Source organism: Rhagoletis zephyria, unplaced genomic scaffold, assembly GCF_001687245.7.
Source record: "Rhagoletis zephyria isolate East Lansing unplaced genomic scaffold, Rhagoletis_zephyria_1.1 Rzeph_scaffold_09011, whole genome shotgun sequence".
Lineage (NCBI taxonomy): Eukaryota > Metazoa > Arthropoda > Insecta > Diptera > Tephritidae > Rhagoletis > Rhagoletis zephyria.
The window spans coordinates 5,318-24,385 of NW_016166090.1; the positions used below are offsets into that span (position 1 = coordinate 5,318).

At 37.6% G+C, this 19,068-nt stretch overlaps 5 protein-coding genes across 6 annotated transcripts; 3 read left to right on the top strand and 2 right to left on the bottom strand.

Moving 5' to 3' along the window:
* Nucleotides 1-1,597: 1,597 nt before the first annotated feature.
* LOC108375490 (RNA-binding protein with serine-rich domain 1-B-like) lies at nucleotides 1,598-3,186 on the top strand. Its single transcript, XM_017631622.1, has 3 exons — nucleotides 1,598-1,749; nucleotides 1,822-1,995; nucleotides 2,060-3,186. Coding segments are annotated over exons 1-3 (1,200 nt in total). The 5' UTR covers nucleotides 1,598-1,747; the 3' UTR covers nucleotides 3,084-3,186.
* A 289-nt stretch (nucleotides 3,187-3,475) lies between these two features.
* LOC108375487 (probable tRNA (uracil-O(2)-)-methyltransferase) lies at nucleotides 3,476-6,015 on the bottom strand. The gene is made up of 3 exons (XM_017631618.1): nucleotides 5,606-6,015; nucleotides 5,243-5,544; nucleotides 3,476-5,153 (listed from the first exon to the last, which is right to left on the bottom strand). The coding sequence occupies exons 1-3, from the start codon at nucleotides 5,982-5,984 to the stop codon at nucleotides 4,071-4,073; spliced, it is 1,764 nt and encodes a 587-aa protein (XP_017487107.1). The 5' UTR covers nucleotides 5,985-6,015; the 3' UTR covers nucleotides 3,476-4,070.
* A 1,746-nt stretch (nucleotides 6,016-7,761) lies between these two features.
* Nucleotides 7,762-9,837, top strand: BckdhA (Branched chain keto acid dehydrogenase E1 subunit alpha). 2 transcript variants are annotated; one of them, XM_017631620.1, is made up of 5 exons: nucleotides 7,762-7,961; nucleotides 8,025-8,556; nucleotides 8,615-8,780; nucleotides 8,840-9,043; nucleotides 9,101-9,837. In XM_017631620.1, the coding sequence occupies exons 1-5, from the start codon at nucleotides 7,884-7,886 to the stop codon at nucleotides 9,441-9,443; spliced, it is 1,323 nt and encodes a 440-aa protein (XP_017487109.1). In that variant the 5' UTR covers nucleotides 7,762-7,883; the 3' UTR covers nucleotides 9,444-9,837. The 2 variants fall into 2 exon arrangements, with proteins under 2 accessions (XP_017487109.1, XP_017487108.1); XM_017631619.1 differs by having other exon boundaries at nucleotides 7,774-7,961; nucleotides 8,022-8,556.
* A 553-nt stretch (nucleotides 9,838-10,390) lies between these two features.
* AP-1mu (adaptor protein complex 1, mu subunit) lies at nucleotides 10,391-12,489 on the bottom strand. Its single transcript, XM_017631621.1, has 3 exons — nucleotides 12,059-12,489; nucleotides 11,337-11,991; nucleotides 10,391-11,272 (listed from the first exon to the last, which is right to left on the bottom strand). Exons 1-3 carry the CDS (start codon nucleotides 12,223-12,225, stop codon nucleotides 10,814-10,816), a joined length of 1,281 nt encoding a protein of 426 aa, XP_017487110.1. The 5' UTR covers nucleotides 12,226-12,489; the 3' UTR covers nucleotides 10,391-10,813.
* A 438-nt stretch (nucleotides 12,490-12,927) lies between these two features.
* Nucleotides 12,928-17,840, top strand: cdm (importin-13-like protein cdm). Its single transcript, XM_017631623.1, has 11 exons — nucleotides 12,928-13,355; nucleotides 13,416-13,583; nucleotides 13,639-13,788; nucleotides 13,851-14,029; nucleotides 14,089-14,776; nucleotides 14,860-15,459; nucleotides 15,527-15,730; nucleotides 15,801-15,938; nucleotides 16,011-16,103; nucleotides 16,805-17,271; nucleotides 17,335-17,840. The coding sequence occupies exons 1-11, from the start codon at nucleotides 13,200-13,202 to the stop codon at nucleotides 17,417-17,419; spliced, it is 2,928 nt and encodes a 975-aa protein (XP_017487112.1). The 5' UTR covers nucleotides 12,928-13,199; the 3' UTR covers nucleotides 17,420-17,840.
* The last annotated feature ends 1,228 nt before the right edge of the window (nucleotides 17,841-19,068 follow it).

A 19,068-nucleotide genomic window follows, 5' to 3' on the forward strand; every position in this document is an offset into this window, starting at 1 on the left:
ATCCGTTGAAATTAACCAGCACTGGCTTCAGTCGCTTGCTATCAATTATGAATAATCATTAGGGTCACCCAATATTTTCTAGTTGTAACATCTATGGCCCGTTAAAGTTAGTTCAAAGCTCAACCAGAGAACATATATGAATGAGAAGGCGCATTTTCAGTGTGAACTAATTGTCGCCAAAAATTATTGAGTTGCGGTCGAGCAAATATAACACTCGTCGACGAAATGCACCACCACAGATTTTTCCGTTCCACCACACTTCGACGAAATTTACCATAGTTTAAAGCACTTTGCCATTTAATAGTAAATTCTTCTGTCAAGCGTGATGCAAGGTCAGCGTTAATATCACCGATGACAGTGAAGTTTTAGGTGGAATTTTATATCAGAATCTCATTTTAATGAAAAGTGCTGATAGAGGGTATTGAATATAAGACCTCGATATTCTTTGCTTTATACTTATCATCACCCCTATTGGTGCGTATTAGGCTGCATAAACGGTTTTGAAAGGGCGATCAAAACATTTGCCAATTTCGCTATACTTCACTTCACTTCCTCAGAGCTTTCAAATACTGTCAAAGGCGGACTACTGCAAATAGTGAATGAGCCCTTTGCTTTAATAAAACATCAAGCACTACTGCATTTACTGTCGAGTGCAACTGTACAGTAATGCTGCGAGTGTTACATAAACTTAACCTGAAGCTCCATAGCAGGTTGTGGCTAGAGATACTATTCTATGAAATTTTGTTAGTTGCATAAGACTTGCACCGCTCATTCGCTTTCAAAAATGAGATGTCAAAGGAAGGGGCTTGGGCCTCTAGATGTGCAGAAAGGTTCTATTTTTTTAATAGGGTTGCCACCTGATTTTAAAATTATGATATTTACACCGTTCGCCTGATTTTCAAATATGTGGTGTCAAACAAATTGGCTTGACCAACAGAAGGAAAGTAGGGTTTATTTTATTTAATAGGGTTGCCACCCTTTTATATGCCCTTGTTTTCAGCTGATTCAGCTAAGCGGCATTTGGACATATTACATATATGGATTTTATTTACCTTTCCAAGGATACCAACCTTTTCAAGCTCGCTCAGGAATTTTTCGAAATATAGCCATTTTAAATTTTCGAAAATTCCCCCTTCGCTACTCCATATCCTAAAAATATAAGTTTGCACCAAAAAAATGTTTATATCATTAAATTTAAGAAAAAGGTGGACCACGTCAAAGAACGTATTTGGGCAAAAGAGAAAGCACGCTCCTGATGTTTCCACTCGTTACAATTATAACGTGTTGTCTCTGCTTATAGATTTAGGTTCTTTGACCACGCCCGCTTTTCGTTTTGTTCTAGCTTAACGGGCCGTATTCTGCACTTAGCCACGCTACAAACGACGAGCATCCTTTTTTTTATTTTTTGCGAGCATGCTCGTGAACCGCCTAACAAACGACGAACTTGCACCACAAGCCGAGCGGTGCGCGCACAATGTTCGTCGTGTGTAGCCACTGTTATGCCAAAGTACCTAAGAGGGTGTGAAGGCCCCTACTCAATTTCGACAAACAAAATATTACCTGGCAATGCCATCCCACGTGTTCGAAATCAAAATAATAGTTGTCTCACTTCCACTCATGTCGGCTACCAAAAACGGAAAATAAACGCGTATTTGTGGCCATTTTACTGAAAATTTTCGCCTACTCCGCACTCCTTTAAATAATCAAACTATTTAATAAAAACAAAATCATCTGAAGATACTAAAAGATGTAAGTAAAATTATTCTTATTACAAGCGTTTGCAAATAATAGTCGCCGATTGATAATGTGTATTTAATCCAGGGCTCATGAGCGTTCGCCATCTGCCGAGGCGGAAAAAGATGGGAAGGATGGCAAAGAATCGTCGACGAAAGATGTGAAGCCAAAAGTTAGCTCCTCGTCGAATTCGAATCGTGGTCGGGAGCGTGACCGCAGAAGACGCGGTTCAGCGTCATCCAGCAGCGATAGTAGTGGCAGGTGCGTCTCGGTATAAAAATATCCAAATATTTTTTTGTTAACGTTATTTCATATTTACCCACAGTTCGTCAGACAGCAGCTCTTCTCGAAGTAGCTCGGGATCGGGATCACGCTCTAGCTCTTCTAGTTCCAGTGGTTCATCCTCTTCTTCTTCGTCATCATCAAGTGATTCTGAACGCGGCGTTAACAACCGACGTCGTGGTGGTGGGGGAAACTCAAATGCAGCTCGTAAGAGTGGTTCGCGCTCTCCGCGTCGCTCTAAATCGCCCCGTGCCACGAGCAAGATTCGCAAGGACAAGTCTCGTTCCAAGGATCGGGAACGCGACCGTGAACGCAATGAGCGCGATCGTGATAGAGACAGAGAGCGAAATGAACGCGATCGACGGCGATCGCGGACACGCTCGCGTTCCAAAGATCGGGATCGTGCACGACGTACATCAAACGATAGAGGTGGTGCAGGTGGAGGTGGCGGTGGTGGAGGAGATGGCGCAGCTGCCAAGCGCGAACGTTCAAAAGAACGCGATCGCCGTTCCCGCTCACGCTCGGGGTCACGATCTCCACGTCGCCGTGTTCGCAGCTCCGGTGAACGCAGTCCGCCGGCCAAGCGACGAGATCGGACCCGCTCGCGATCGGCCACTCCAAAGCCGACGCGTATTCATGTTGGTCGATTAACCCGCAACGTAACCAAGGAACATGTCATCGAAATTTTCAGTTGCTTTGGTGAGGTTAAAAATGTTGAATTCCCGACGGACCGCTATCATCCTTCTTTCGGACGTGGCATGGCATATGTGGAGTATGCTACGCCGGAAGAATGTGAGACGGCTATGAAACAGATGGATGGCGGGCAAATTGACGGTCAAGAGGTTACTGTATCGCCGGTACAAGCACTAAAAATTCGTCCTCCTGTTAGGCGCCCTTCACTCACAATGCGACGTCCAGCTGGTCGCTGGCGCTCACCGCCGATGTTTAACCGATTTAATAATCGCGGAAGGCGTTCGCCTCCCCGCGGCAGGCGTTCGCCTCGGCGCCGATCACGATCACCTATTCGTCGACGCCGGCGCAGTAATAGCTCAGACAGCTCACGTTAATATTCGTGCACAAGGACGATCAATGCAAGTTTTAAAAAGGAAACCTGAGGGCAAATAAGGATATATCCAGTACTTGCTAATAAAATGTTATTATTTAAATTTAGTTACTTGGTATTTTACGATTAGGTCGTAGACGTAATCGAGCCCTAACCGCCAAAAAGACGTAATCGACATTTTTCTTTTTGATGTAGAAATGTTCCTAGAATGCATGGTACAATAATTACAGGTATTGTCTTCCCAGAGAGTTTTGCTTCACATCGAAATTCGTGCTCCCTTATTTTCATTTTGACGCAGTTCAATGTTGATTCTTTTACTTTTATTTGGCTTTGCTTTTTGCTTTCGCTCAATGTAATTTCTATAATTTTTCAAAACAAAATAAAAAACGTTTGAAATGAAGTGAGCCATACAAATTTTGAGTTTATTTAAAAAGCAAATGTTTTCTTTCGGCATTTGCAAATTAATTAAGTCCTCTGCAAGAAGCTTTGTTTAAAAAAATACGTGTACATATATGGTATACGTAGCAGTAAACCTTTGTGTGGTCAACAATGTTTTTCAAATAAGGCAGATCGGAATATGCGCTCTCTGGGAAGACGATACCTGTAATTATTGTACCATGCCTAGAATGTATAGATTTATTTCTGTATAAAAAAAAAAAAAAATGTCGCTTACGTCTTTTTGGCGGTTAGGATTCGTTATGATAATACAAACGTAAAGTCAAAGTACGGTATCAAATTCACTAATTAAAAATTTAGAATCGTATGATATCAACAACGCTAGCGACTTGAGGCGATTTTATCAAAAGAGTTTGAGAAAATATAAAAGTAATTGCTATATACCATTTATAAATGCATAAGTCTTTTCTTGACGTATATATGTATGTATGTACATGATTTATGTATATAGTAGGCGAGGAATTAAACCTTCTATTAAAATCTTAACGAAATACAAAGATAATGTAGTTTCTTATTTGGAATTACGTATAAATGGTTAATGTATAAACGTGCAATGCTCAGATGATAGGGGACAGCCATCTGGATGATGCAGATGAAAGAAGCAGACACGCTTTTTGACCGTTTGTTTAGCCTTAGAATTTGGTGTTTGGACAAGTGGTTTCCGTATTCCTATAAAATCTTCCCCTAAAAACTCAAATATTTCATGTTTATTCCGCAGCAAAGTTTTAATACCACCACATTCGGCTTTGATGTTTTGCAGATCGGTCCTCTCTAGATTTTTGACAATTTCATACATACGCAGACGGATGCCTGTCCGCCATTTACTTTCATCTTTATCTGTGGGTATATTGCTAGCAGCAGACAAGAGTTGATGAAATATTTTTAAAACTAATGAATCTATAATATTCTTTTCGATTTGGGTACAATTTCGCACTGCTTCATGTCTGTTACGTAACTTCACGTCCGCATTCGATGTGCAATTGCCATATTTTATTCGCTCTTCTCTCACAAACGCTTCTATCTCCTCAAGCCTTCTTTCATATTCATTTTGTGAGCAAGTACGATCAATTCCTATGAGTGCCAGGCGCTTTGTACTTGGAATTTTCAAACGATCTTTCCATGTATCATACCCACAACTTTGTGAAATAGTTTGCAAGTAGGCGTAAAAATCTTGATATACGCTGGTACTCGTATTCCGCCGTTGAAACTTTATGCCAGACAGCTCATATGCGCAACAGGGCAGAAGAAAGTAACGCATTTGAAAACCGCTGGTGGCGGCCAAAACGGGCAGCCATGGGGAAAGTTCATCGGAATGATTTCCAATTAACCAGTCTACATCTTCTGGCAACTTAAATTTATGTGGTTCAATTGTCTCCTCAATTAATCGCGTCGATGCTGAATAATAGGACCAAATTTTGCGTGCACGTACATCATATCCATAGCCATTAAACCCTTCTTCGCTTAGCAAATATACTAATAAGCCGTTGCCGCAACCCAAATCGGCAAACCCAATTGGTGAACCAACGCGGCGCCATAAGGAAATTAAATAAGCAGCTATCGCCAAATCCTCGTATATGAATTTCATAGGGTCGGTAGATTCTTTTGCGGTGTTCCAGCACTAGGAATGTGAATATTGAGTTTTTCAAACTTTGTTTTATGTAGATACGTGCAGACCAAATGTATTTGGTTTAAATCTAAGTTTCTTACATTAAATGCTTTTTCAGCGTATTTAGACTTGAGCATCTTGTAAAGCTCGTTGTATTCCTCCATGTCAACTAACTGCAGGGATTTGGTGTGCTTACTTCTCTCTCCAAACAGAAGCGTACTTGGATTGGTGCACCACTTTAACAGTTTTGGTTTCAAAACGAAGTCAATCCATCCTTTGCTCTTGCCCAGTACGCCACCGTCAGTGAATGCATTGAAAGACAATTCGCCATTGGCCCAGTAAACGGAAAAATCGTCTAGATGATCACAGTGAAACTTACAGGTGTATGTTTTTTTTACAAGATCTAGTCAAAATAATTTGAAAAACTTAATACGGTTTTAACCTCACAATAGTAATTCATTTACCTATTTTTCCTACAGCCTCGATATTCTTGTGCAACTTCTTTGTCAAGAATTTAAAAAGTATTAGAAATCCATCGCAATCTTCACGGGTGTAATCAGATTCTCCGATTTTATGGAGAACAGATTCCATATCAGCTTCCGTGGTTTCGTGCACATTCTCCACATTGTTCCGAAATTTCCATATATCATGCAACCGACAATCATCCCTTTCGAAACATTTTTCAATTTCCTTATTCACTCTAAGCACTTTATGTATTATACAGGCAAAAATTTTCCTATTAACTGCGTGATAATTTCGCATCAAAATAAGAACGCCGGCCCAAAATTGAGCCTCCGTAAGAAATCCATCCATTTGTAAATACTCAAAAATTTCTGAAAACATACATAAATACCCTGTAAGATCTCGGAATATACTTAGGACCCTGTCACACGGTCAGTAATTATCGCGATATTTGGATCGCGATGCATATTGATGGATTGATGGATAGCGCACGAATACTACATGTTCAATATTTATCGTGTCAGTATTTGCATAATTTTTGTGCTGAACGCTTATTATGACACAAGAAAACATTTTTATTTTTAACCGACTTCCAAAAAACGAGGAGGTTATCAGTTCGTCGGAATATTTTTTTTTTGTTTTTTTTTTTTTTATGTATGTTACCGCATAACTTTGCACCACGTCAACCGATTTCAATAATTATTTTTGCGGAAAGGTAGTGTCTCGGAGGTGGTCCCATACTAATTTGGTTTAGATCCGATCATTGGATCATGAAATATATAGATATAGATATATTTTTTTTTTAAGTCGGTTTTTTTTTTTTTTGTTAAAAATTACTTGTGTACGTATAATTTACAGAAAATGCATAATTTCCAATGTCAATTAAAATTCGTTCAATTTGTTTTGAAAGATTTTAAGCCCCGAGAGCGAAGGCAGAGCGCATACGTTTTCGATGTTCGCATTATGAGAGTAAAAAATGTACTGACGAAATCTATGGATCGCGTTTTGAAAGTGCTACACGTTCAATATTTATTGACGGTATTGCAATTCGCGATCCAGACTTCAAAATTTTTAGAAATTTTGCGATATGGGTCACGATCCATCAATACTGCATGCTACACCGTCAATAAATATCGCGATACTTGGATCACGTCAATAAATACTGGCCGTGTGACAGGCCAGACATACTAAACAGTGCAAAATACTATTTACATACATTTAACATTCAATGACCAAGCCTTGTATTTTTATATTTACATGCGTATTATTTAAACATCGGAATTAACAAAAAAATGCAGATAACTGCGAAAATATACGGGCACGAACAATATATAAATTAATAAATACGTTTTAACTTAAGCTTTGTAAATTGTACTTTTAAAATATTTAAATAAATCTGAGTTCTCTTTTAAATCAATAGCATTGCATTCATGGCCGTACCTTTTTAAGTAATCCTTGGTATAAAGAATACCGCTTAGGCCCAGTTTTTCAGTGCCAGTTTAAACTTAGATTAAGTAAACTGAATTTAATAATTAACGCTTATGTTTCTATAAACTGGCAACTCATATCGTATTTTTTATTAAAAAACGTGAATTTTGTGCATTTATCGAAGAAAACTCTAAATTTTATTTAGATCTTTATTCCAAAGACAAACAAGGTTTGTTAAGTTATAGAGACTCCAATTCCTGCCACCGCATGCGTTAAGCACACCCAAGTTTGAGTGGAACTCCTCAAAAATACTTAACATCAAATTATAGAATATCACAAATATGAATCATACACACATACAGTAGCAATTGCTATGAATTGAATAAATTCAAGAAACGCATTTGGTTTGAGAGTGCGTTGGTTATGGCGGTCATAAGTTCAGCCAACACATTCAATGGTCCATTATCCCGTGCTGTTCCAATGTGATGAGTAGATTTTAGTGAACCTCACAAGCCACTGCCTCTAGCTACAAGCTGGATATCTGAATATTGGAAAATAAATAGCAATTATCTTTTTAAAATGAAAAGAAAAGTGTTGCTTTACGAAATTACCTGTGGCACTCTGCCTTAGTACGGTTGTTGCCCCCTTTCATACCACAGTAATTTTGTATGCAACTCTGAATCAGCAAATTCATGCTCCTTGTCATTATCAACCCTGATCGGATTTTACCCCCCAAAAGTTCTTAAAAAGGTTTATTACTTTATATTCTGTGTTTACTACTTTGTTCATATGTGTTTCGTTTCGTTTGGTATTTTCTTCCTTTTTTTATTTTAAAACAGAAAATCCTCTGCCATGTCCTTTATTCGCAACTCCTTAAAATATGTTACCCGTTCTTTCAGTCCTAGAAGTCAGCAACAGATTCTTCGAGTGGTAAGTCAAACTGTCTGTTGTCTCAAGGTCGCTAGTGGTAAGAAATTTCATTTTCACCAGCAGGTTTTGACTCGAGCAAATCAGTTTAGGTGTAGTGGCACCGTGCACGCTGATGACCAAGCTCAGTTTCCAGGAGCTAAAGCGCCATTCATATCAGAATTAAAGTTGATTTTGCACACTGACTATGAGCCTGTGCCAATTTATCGCGTCATGGACAGTGATGGTCACATTGCAAATGAATCTCAAGATCCCAAACTAAGCAAAGAAGTCGTACAGAAGATGTTCAATGACATGGTTTTGTTGAACACTTTGGACAAAATTCTGTATGAATCACAGCGCCAGGGGCGTATTTCATTTTATATGACAAATTTTGGTGAGGAGGCATCTCACATTGGTAGTGCAGCCGCATTAGAAATGAGAGATTTGATCTATGGGCAATACCGTGAAGCCGGTGTACTAGTTTGGCGTGGTTTCCGCATCGATCAATTCATTGATCAGTGCTATGGTAACTGTGACGATGTCGGGCGTGGAAAGCAAATGCCAGTTCATTATGGCAGCAAAGAACTGAACTTTGTGACCATCTCTAGCCCTTTATGTATGCGTTAAGACTTAAACTCAATCTATTGATGTTTTACATATTTCTTATTCAACAGCGACGCAGATGCCGCAGGCGGTGGGTGCCGCATATGCGATGAAGTTGAGACCCAAAAATGATGCTTGCGTTGTTTGTTACTTTGGAGAAGGAGCTGCCTCTGAAGGAGATGCTCATGCGGCATTTAACTTCGCGGCAACTCTTGAATGTCCAGTTATTTTGTTTTGGTATTGCATTATAGCGCTTGTTAGTAAAACAAAATGTAACTAAAACTTCTTAATTTCAGTCGAAACAATGGATTTGCCATTTCCACTCCATCACACGAACAATATAACGGCGACGGTATAGCTTCCCGTGGTTACGGGTATGGCATGGCAACTATTCGTGTAGATGGGACAGACGTATTCGCTGTGTACAACGCGACGAAGTTGGCCCGTGAATATGTTCTTCGCGAAAACAAGCCTGTGGTTTTTGAGGCTATGGCTTATCGGTTCGCACCACCTTCATTGTTCATTTACATAAACTAATCATATATCTTATTGTATAGCATCGGCCACCATTCTACATCAGATGACAGTACAGCTTATAGAGCAGCGGATGAAATTGAAGTTTGGAATTCCGTAAACCATCCTATTTCCAAATTGAAGAGCTACATGGTTCGAAAAGGCTGGTTCAACGAGGCCGAAGAACAAGAATTTGTAAAGGGAGTCCGCAAACAAGTTTTAAAACAAATCGGCGTTTCTGAGAAGAAACTTAAACCAAATTGGAAAGAAATGTTTGAAGGTGTTTATTGTGAAATGCCTGTACATTTGGCAGAACAAATGAGGGAAATAGAAGAACACATCAATAAGCATAAGAATCACTACCCAGTGAAAAGCTTTAAGGCTTAAATGCATGTACATATATGCGGCTTACAGCATGCCGGGTCATTCCGATATAACAAAGGCTTTGGCACAACTTATGGGACTCAGTAAAAGTGCATTTATTAATTTTAAGGAACCTATTCAAAATTGACTGCATATGTGCTAAAATATGTACATACACGCTTGCTTAGAGTGAAACTGGATCAAGTCATGATTTAAAAAATTGTACAGAAAAAAAAAAACAATTCCTTTAATGAAAAGTATTGTATACTTCTATTCATTATGCTGAATTTCCGCTAGGCATTGAAATGACAAAAAATGTATGTCATTTAAAAACNGGGCCTGAGCACACTAGCCTGCTCAGTCGGACTGAGCAGTCCACCACTCGAACGCACACTGGACTGGGCAGTCGGCCGAAAACAGGTTTCAGTTTTGTATACATGAACTACGCATGATTGGCTTAGTGCATGTGGAACATGCAAACAAAACGAAATAGAAAACATGTTGCCTATGTGTGCGTGTCAGTCCACCGTCAATCCGCTATTTTCGCGGACTGAAATGAGCGAGGTAAACTCGAACTCCCTTCCCCCTCTTATCCACACAAAACCGGTTTTAGGCGGACCGAGCAGTCCAGTGTGCGGAGGCCCAATGACTATTTTTTTAATGTAATAACACGATTCCTTTTTAATGCCCGACTTTGTCATTTGTAATTTTTGCCATTTAATGTCGAGCGGAAATCCAGCATTATAGAATTTTCTAAAATTTCTTTGGATTTGCGATTAACTGAATATAAACGGATAGAAATCATAAAGTTGGATTCGAATGTAATGTGTAATTAATATTTCTTTTTGTCGTAGCTGCCTTCGTGTAAGTTAACAAAAAAAAAGTATACTTAACTTTTCACTCCATGCTAGCGATATATGTACAATTTAGGTATTTGCAGGGGGTTCATGTAGCAAATGAATATAGAGTGATTGTGTTTGTAACTGTTTATTAATATATACCAATATAATTTGCATCGTATTTTTTAAAACTTTGAAGGTTTTCTTGTTATGGGGTAAAAAATAAAACTATTTAAATCATTAAATACATCGGCTGTCATCTAATACATCAATTGCCACTTTAATTAGGTAAACTGAATAAATTACAAAATCAATTATGATTTAAAGAAAGTGCTAGTTCATATCTGCGAATGGGTCATTATTACCAGGAATGAAAGAGTTTGTTTCAATGGCGATTATAGCCAAGTAAAAAGAAATGAATTTGTTACTCAAATATTGTCATCTAATACATTGACATAATAAAATGAGAAAAATATTCTCTAAAATTTTTTATAATAATCATTAACTGTAAAAATTTTAGGGTGTGCAGAATACACATTTCTTTTGCTGATTTTCTTAATTAGTGCGCAATTGATAGTCGCCATTTTGAGTTATGTACCTCACCCAGGGCAGCGCTTGGTAGCCGCTTTTCTCGATGATTTTCAAATAACGAACTTGTATGCCTGATGTAGTAAAATAAGGAATCTCGAAGCGAACCTGAATCGGTGGTTTTCCCTCATTGTTGTCTTCACTTTCAACACTTGGGAGACCAAAATGTGCGCGCATTAAGTACTCTTTTCCACCAGGAAATGATTTAATAGTCCATATGATAGCATTTTGCTCGGGGGCATATTTGCAACTGCCTATTGTTGTTTTAAATTTAGGAGAGTCTGCATCTGCAGGCACGGGAATGACTATTTCGACGTTGTTTGCAGTTGAGCGACGCTTGAATTGCGACTTGGCTTTTATCATGTACTCAACACGGGAGTGCACATGTCGTTCAATGACCGATTCAATCCAAATCAAAGGCTTTACCTGTTCAAATATTTTAGCAAGAATAAAAAGATTACCCTTTCCGAAAAATTCCCTAAATTCTTACGTGAGTGTTAAGTCGATAGGACATCAGTTCAAACTCTCCATCTGGCGGTATGAACGAAATGGTTCGGTCGTTCTCGAAACGAGATAGACGCACGCATTGATGAAATTTGACATCTTCCAATTCTACTGACTTAGATTTTCCCCGTCCTGTACTCTCGAATAATACTTTATCATTCAATCCCAATCGTAATTCTGGCATGCCAGACAAGTAAACACGCATTTTTATGGCGCCAACAATTTCACTGCGCAGCACATTTCCATTGGCGTTTGCCAATAGATTTACCGATTCAATTACATCAAGAAATACTTCGTTCTTACGATATTTAATGCCTTCAGAACGCCAAGAAACCGCATTGGTAACTGCAAGAGGTGGGCGGGGTTGGAGTTCGAGCTTATGACCTTCCTGTGTAATATACTCCTGCAAAATTTTGGAATCTGTCGTCTGCGGATAGCCGAAATCAATCAACTCATCAAGTAGTTCGTATATAATAACAAAATTGTCGCGAATGGATTCCTCTTCCAACTCTTTAAAATACTCCACGAACACTTGTGCAATTTTATGTAGAAAAACAAACACTAAAGCAATGTTAACATTTTTGTTTCGGGGAGTTGTTGAAACAATATAGAGATTGTTCGTCTTTATATACGCAAATGTGCTGAATGATAAAATAATAATTGTTTTAGATTAACCTCAAAAATTAGGTTTACAATTGGTTTACTTACTTATCAGCCGTCTGCAATATTGGAGTTATAAGACCCTCCTCTTCTCGTTCCATTAGCAGTGGCATAAACTTGTCAATAGCTGCCATATCTATGGTATCGCCACGATAGTTGCGGGAGATCAAAACTTTACCTTTGACATCAAGCACATATATGGCCGACGAGGACATTGCTGCACCTTTTTCTCTTATTCAAACCAAAACAAAAAGCCAACTAATCAGCTAATGATGAATATTTTGCAGCAGCTTTAGCTATACACCCTGTAAAATTTTTACTGCTATAACTTGTTCTTCAGCTGCAGCATCTATTTTAAGGCAATTTTACATAATTTATTGCAGTTATTTTGTAAATTAAATCAGAATAAAATTTTCACCAAGGTGTCACACAAATTGCACTGACGACGACAATTAGTGATGGAAAACTATCGATAGGGCTATCGATATATAGTATCGATGGTTTCATTTTTCAGCCACTATCGAATTTTTCTAAACCAGGCATGCCCAACCTCGGCAGAACTCCATAAAGCCTGCCTCGAATGCGGAAAATGCCAGCAAAACAGAAGAAAAGCGGCAAATGTGAATGTCGGTGATTATTTTGCACAAGTGATTGAAAAAATGTATTTTAATTTAGAAAATACATAAATGGAGGTGCAAAATATAAAATATTCAGTGAATGTGTAAGATACTGACGTGCCTTATTGTGAAAGTGTCCTTATCAATAATAAAAAGTGTTTGTAAGTGCCAAGTGTTTGTCAACAAGTGCCGATTGTTGGCGTCTGTGGATAAAAAGTGATCATTATTTTAAACAAAACTAGTGTAAAAAATGGTGTGTTTNAATTATGTAAAAAGTTTTATTGTGAACGTTGTCTGGCTGAAATTGGGAACACTTTAGGCTCGATTGTGTCAATAAATTCTATCTGGGTGTTTGAGGAACGTCGTTTTTTATCCAACTCAGATACATCTTTTTTGTAAATAAGAATTGTATTCAGAAACAAAATTTCTTCTTGGTGGCCGTAGCAAGTAGAGAGGAAAACTATTATCATTTATTAGAAGAGCCATCTGGCTTACAGGTGCACCATTTCAGTGCAAGAAGTTTTTCCTGAAGCAAAGCTGCATCTCTATAAGAGTATTGAATCAGACCCATTATGGAGCCAATAGACATTTCACGTTTGGAAGAGGCAGTGGTTGTATTTTACCGCTCAACTTCCCAACAGCAGGCCATAACGCACGAATGGCTGACGAAAGCTCAAAGCAGTCCACAGGCGTGGCAATTTTCATGGCAGCTAATGGAACTCGGCAAGGTAAAGTTATTGGATTAATTTATTACTCTGAAGAGACACTGAAATGAACATTAAGTATAGAGTCAAGAGGTGCAGTTTTTTGGCGCCGTAACGTTACACTCCAAACTTATGAAGTACTGGCATGAGGTCCCAGCCGAAAATCACGAAGAACTGAAGCAAAAAATTTTAGAGAAAATCATTCAATTCGCGTGTGGTCCAAAATTAGTCCTTAATCGGCTGTGCATTGCTGTAAGTAAACGTTAAAAATCGGATGTATTCATATGCTGATAAAAGAATATTGCAGCTCAGTGCATTTATAGTACATATGCTCGCGGAGTGGTCAACCGCCATAGAGGATGTAATAAATACATTTCAGAATCAGCATATACCAAACGTTAACAAAGAAATGCAATTATGGATAATGTTAGAAGTTCTACAGGCTATCCCAGAAGAGGTGTGTGTTATTTCAATAACAATTTGAGCAATATTAATTTTCAGCAATTGATTATCGCACAGATGCAAGCAATTTTCACTTCAGTTAAAAGGACGACTTTACGAGCTGAAGTAGCCAAACGTGCTCCATTAGTAATGGAAACCACTGAAGCTTATCTAAATATGCAACTTGAGCGTGAATGGGATAGCGAATGTTTCAGCAATATGACCCGTGCTGTTAAATGTGTTGGCACTTGGGTGAAGTAAGTAAACGACTTATATCTACGAAAATTGGGCTTTGCTTTACTATCCCCGTTTATAGGAATATTGGTTTCTCCATTGAGAATTGTCAGAATATTACAGCTATTTTGCTTAAAGTCACTAACAAATGTTACTGGCCCTGTGTACAGGATCCGAATGGAGACGGATGCATGTCTGCCGATGAAAACGAGTTAGCCGAGACGTGCCTGAAAACATTACTTAGTGTAATTATTCAGCCAGATTGTCACGCATATCCGAAAACAGCATTTATACTTATTAAAATGTTTTTGGATTCGCTTTGCGATATCACTAAAATAGAATGGAAGCGTGATAATAACAACGAAGACATTGTAGTCAATATTTACACACTATTTGTGTCTGCCGTGGAAAGGCATTCGCAGTTGTTGCTGAGGGGAATAACTACAACAGATCCGGAACTTTCGGGCCTATATGGACGACTTGTTAATGAAATTTTACAATGCACCGATAAACCGGGGATTTATCCAGTCGAGGAGTCGTGCAGTAGCATGGCTATGGGTTTTTGGTATTTACTACAAGATGAGGTTTTTGCTATGCACAATGAAGAGGAGCGAGTAAAGTGTTGGGAGTATATAAAACCATTGTATGCGCATCTCACGCGCATTTTGGTACGAAAATCGGAACAACCGGATGAGAATTCTATTGACAAATGGACCTCAGATGACTTGGAAAGTTTTCGTTGTTACCGTCAAGACATATCGGATACGTTTGTAAGTGTTGTTGTTTTTCTAATGGTTACGTAAATATTGTCGTATGTTTACTTTGTCCATAATGTATATATCTTATTATTTAGATGTATTGTTATGACGTTTTACATGAGTATATACTCGACATACTAGCGAATGTACTTGATGAGACTATAGCCGAATTGCAAACAACTCCTACAAAGTGGACAAAACTGGAAGCTTGCATATACTCATTTCAATCGGTAGCCGAGCATTTCGGTGCCGAAGAATCAAAACAGATACCGAAGTTGATGCGTGTTCTCTCAGAAATTCCTTACAGTAAAATGAACGAAAAGCTACTTGGCACCGCTCTAGAAACTGTTGGTTCATATTGTCAGTGGTTAAAAGAGAATCCGACATATATACCGCCCGCTATTGAGTTGTTGGTTCGTGGTTTAAATTCTAACATGTCTGCCCAGGCCACGTTGGGACTTAAAGAGCTTTGCTGTGTGTGTCAACTGCAAATGAAACCATATGCTGAACCACTCTTAAATGCTTGCCAATCGTCATTAGCTTCGGGTCAAATGAAAAATTCTGATTGTGTGCGTTTAATGTACAGCATCGGTAAACTAATGAGTTTACTTCCAGCTGCTAATATACCAAACTATTTAGACATCATAGTGAGCCCTTGCTTTGAGGAGCTACAAGCAATTTGCCAGAGTGAAAGCGTAAGAATGCAAGGATTATAAATTTGATGTAAATATGTTAAAAGTGCCCTCCTTTTTGAATTTAAAGAGAACGCCTGCAGCACGCGTTCGTACAATATTTCGCCTGAACATGATATCAACATTATTTTCCTCGTTGAATACAGACTTAGATGAAGATGATCAAATTGAAGATCTGGAAAATGTGCAGCCTGTACTAATTGTGATGCAGAAAACAATGCCAATATTTCGACAAATTGCTGAGCTCTGGGTGGAAGAATTAGACGTCCTTGAGGTACGGATTACAATACTAAAAGAAGGGTGTTCATTGATTAATTTAAAATGTTAATGCTTTCTCTATATAGACTGCTTGTACTGCCTTGCAACATGCAATAGTCAATCTCAAATCTAGTTTTCGACCCATGTTGCAAGACCTCTGTTGCTTTATTGTAGCTATTTTCCAAACTCGCTGCTGTGCACCCACACTGGAGATATCGAAAACGGTTACAAGTTTTAATATTTCATTATAAAACGTATAAATTAAATAAGCTGTTTTTGTTTTGAATTTGCAATAGGCCATTGTAATCTTTTACAAGGACGAGGGGTGCAAGTCTCTGATGCAACAACTTATGGTAGAATTTGTACTTCACAGTTTTAAGTTGTTCGAGGTGAGTTACATAAATAGCAATAATAAAATTGTAACTACAGAAATAAAACTTCTCTCGATTAATTTTTTTGTATGCTTTCTACTGCAAAATTTTTTAAAAGTTAAAGACTTCTGATTGGGACTATTTTATTGGTTTGACATCAAATGAATTTAACTACCCAGTAGAAGGGAGTTAACAGTCTTTTCTTAATCTCAGTCCGAGTAATAGTCTCAATCTAAGTTTAATCCTTATATGTACATATCGTCGTTTAAAGTACAAAACCGCGTATCAACAAAATGCGAAACCGCGTATCAAGATACTGCAAAACCGCGTTTGTGGGGTTACATAAATTATTTTCTAGAGTGTAAAAGCACTCATACTTCAAAATGGTTCTCTTTTTTATAAAGCAATCGAATTTCTGGCTAGTATATTTCAGTACGAATGGATAAGGATTGAGCCAAGAGCTTGTGTCAGCAAATCCAATTTTTGGAAGTAAATGTCAGTTACGCGGTTTTGCAGAATGACGATACGCGGTTTTGTACTTTAAACGACGATATCTTTATTTTGTATAATTCAATCTCAAAATTAATGCAGCGTGAAGAAAAAGAGCGAGAAATATCAACATTTTTTTCGCGGCGATTTTCTAAATTGCTTCTGCTGCTATGAAGTTTCAATATAAAAAATATTGTTTAAGGTGTATACATTTATTTTTTTATCTACAGTCAACGCCGGAGAACGCTTTCTCAAATATCGCCGACACTATAGAAATGTTCTACGCTTGCCTCATGCAAATCATTAAAAAGTTGCCACAAGCGCTCGATGATAAGGCCATTGCTTATGATAAACTAATATATTATGCATTAAAAGCGATGACTTTGCCCGAGAATGGGCCTATTCGGACCAGTGTGCAGTTCCTTTCACATTTTGTACTGCAATCGCGAAATTATACAGGCATGACACAGGCGGTATTGAATGCAGGCGAGGAGATCCTCCGCACGGCGGTTCTGTGTGTAGGTTGTATTACTCCGCGCCAACAAGTGGAGAAATTCGCCGATATTTTCATGTCGATCAACAAAAAATATCCAGCTGAATTGGTTGCTTGGCTAAAGTCAGTGATGCAGGTACCTAACTTTCCTACACAGCTTGTCGACGAAGCTGAGAAATCGAAATTCGTCGCTCAGGTTATAAGGTAAAATAATAATAATAATAAAATAAAGTAAAGTCATCTTATATGAATTGCATTTCGTTGCAGGGAGAAGGTAAACAAACGTCTGCTACAAAAGCATCTTAGCGACTTCGCTATTAAAGCACGGGGTCTCACTGATAAATTTCAATAAACCTCGCCAATGCCAATGTTAAAGAAAATGCAAATGAAAAAACGAAAAGCTATATAATTCCTTGTTGCCAAATTGTATAAATTCTAAAATTCATAAACGGTCGGTTGGAGTCAGCTACCAAATCAGAACTCATAAGTAATCGTTTGAATATGTTTCGCTTTTCTGCTTCTAACTATGATGATAATGTTTAAGTGTTTTTTAAGCATGTACGCTGTGCGGAGGAGTATGCTTAAAGTACTACAAGCTTAGTCTTTTTTAGTCTTTTTTTTTAGTTAAAAGTGAGCGATGAGTATAGGTTTACACACAACAATATTTTTTTAAGTCATGTCCCTGATGTATGCAAGAAGTTTTTTTTAAGCTTGTTTCTGAGAACAATTAGATTATGAAGGTTGTTTAAAGAAAATAAAATGTACTTTCTTTATTTGTTATGTTTTATTTTTTTCTATCTATGTAATAAAATAGTTACATAATGATTTTTATCTTTCTTTTAATATGAGTGCTCTTATTATACGAGATAAGAGCAAATGATACATAGATGACAACGTTAATCAGGAATCACATCGCAATAGATCCGATTAAAATTGTACACTGACAGACTGCAGTATTGCGGATTAAAAGAGCCGCCAATTTTTTTTTTTTATGGTGGGGGATTAAGGGTCACGCCTAGCAGTAATATTTTTTTAATATAATCGTAGCCCGATTTTCGTGAAATCATCGAAATTGCGATCACTGTGTATTCAAAGTACATACATACAGCCATGTGACAATTAATAGGGACACGACATTTTGACCAGTTTTGGCTATTTTTCCATTGTTTGTTTAATGTTGATCTCTTTTGTCTAACAGAAACCACACAAGTCCAAATTTCAAACTTTGTAGCAAAATTTGAAAAATTCAACAAAATTTTACAACAAACTTTTTATTTTAATTTTTCCAAAAAAAAATCTAAGTATGCAGTTTTATAGCCCATTAAATTCTAGCTTAAGAAAGTGCAAGTTTCAAGTAGCTAAAAATTCCCGTTGATTTTTGATAATTTGCGGATAGTGTTTTTATTTTCTTCCATACAAAAAAAATTTCGAACACCAAACCAAATTAATTTAACATAGACGCAAATTAATATAACCCAACCGGAAATTAAATTAAACTATCGATTAGTTACTTGTAGTTTGAAGCTATAGTCAAAAAATCCTTGACTCAAAGTAATTAACATTAATATATAATAATTTAGGAATTTTGTGAACTATGTAGACACATTCGTCGAGACTTTGGAGAAAATGTATCGTCGTTGGAAATTTAAATTTTAATCCTTATTTACATTTGCCAGCAGTGTAAACTTTGAGAGAAAAGTTCATTTGGCACGCAAGTCTTTCTCAGGTGTATTTTTTCTTAGGCTTAGTACAAAAAATTACAAAAACCAAGAAAAACTGTATAAGGTTGTTCGAATAAATGGCCGTCCTAGTCACCAGTTCCGAGTCTATTCGAAGGGACTCGAAATGGAGAAAATTAGCCTATGGTTACAGAAGATATTGAATAAAGTAACTGACGAAGACCTGCGAACGTAAATAGGGATCAAAATTTAAAAACTAATTAATACAACTAAAGTAAAATCTGTGGAAAATTAACAATAAAATACGTTTTCCCCCAAAATC

Excerpts from the sequence above, each read along its gene's own strand:
- LOC108375490 (XM_017631622.1), top strand. Across the intron at positions 1,996-2,059 it reads AGCAGCGATAGTAGTGGCAG|TTCGTCAGACAGCAGCTCTT; the intron begins GTGCGTCTCGGT and ends ATTTACCCACAG.
- LOC108375487 (XM_017631618.1), bottom strand. The coding sequence starts at position 5,984 with ATGTTTTCAGAAATTTTTGAGTATTTACAAATGGATGGATTTCTTACG. Across the intron at positions 5,545-5,605 it reads CGAGGCTGTAGGAAAAATAG|ATCTTGTAAAAAAAACATAC; the intron begins GTAAATGAATTA and ends TATTTTGACTAG. Across the intron at positions 5,154-5,242 it reads ACGCTGAAAAAGCATTTAAT|TGCTGGAACACCGCAAAAGA; the intron begins GTAAGAAACTTA and ends TCACATTCCTAG.
- BckdhA (XM_017631619.1), top strand. The coding sequence starts at position 7,884 with ATGTCCTTTATTCGCAACTCCTTAAAATATGTTACCCGTTCTTTCAGT. Across the intron at positions 8,781-8,839 it reads TGTCCAGTTATTTTGTTTTG|TCGAAACAATGGATTTGCCA; the intron begins GTATTGCATTAT and ends TCTTAATTTCAG. Across the intron at positions 9,044-9,100 it reads TTTGAGGCTATGGCTTATCG|CATCGGCCACCATTCTACAT; the intron begins GTTCGCACCACC and ends CTTATTGTATAG.
- AP-1mu (XM_017631621.1), bottom strand. The coding sequence starts at position 12,225 with ATGTCCTCGTCGGCCATATATGTGCTTGATGTCAAAGGTAAAGTTTTG. Across the intron at positions 11,992-12,058 it reads ATATTGCAGACGGCTGATAA|CACATTTGCGTATATAAAGA; the intron begins GTAAGTAAACCA and ends TTTATCATTCAG. Across the intron at positions 11,273-11,336 it reads CCTATCGACTTAACACTCAC|GTAAAGCCTTTGATTTGGAT; the intron begins GTAAGAATTTAG and ends ATATTTGAACAG.
- cdm (XM_017631623.1), top strand. The coding sequence starts at position 13,200 with ATGGAGCCAATAGACATTTCACGTTTGGAAGAGGCAGTGGTTGTATTT. Across the intron at positions 15,731-15,800 it reads AAGAATTAGACGTCCTTGAG|ACTGCTTGTACTGCCTTGCA; the intron begins GTACGGATTACA and ends TTCTCTATATAG. Across the intron at positions 15,939-16,010 it reads CACTGGAGATATCGAAAACG|GCCATTGTAATCTTTTACAA; the intron begins GTTACAAGTTTT and ends AATTTGCAATAG.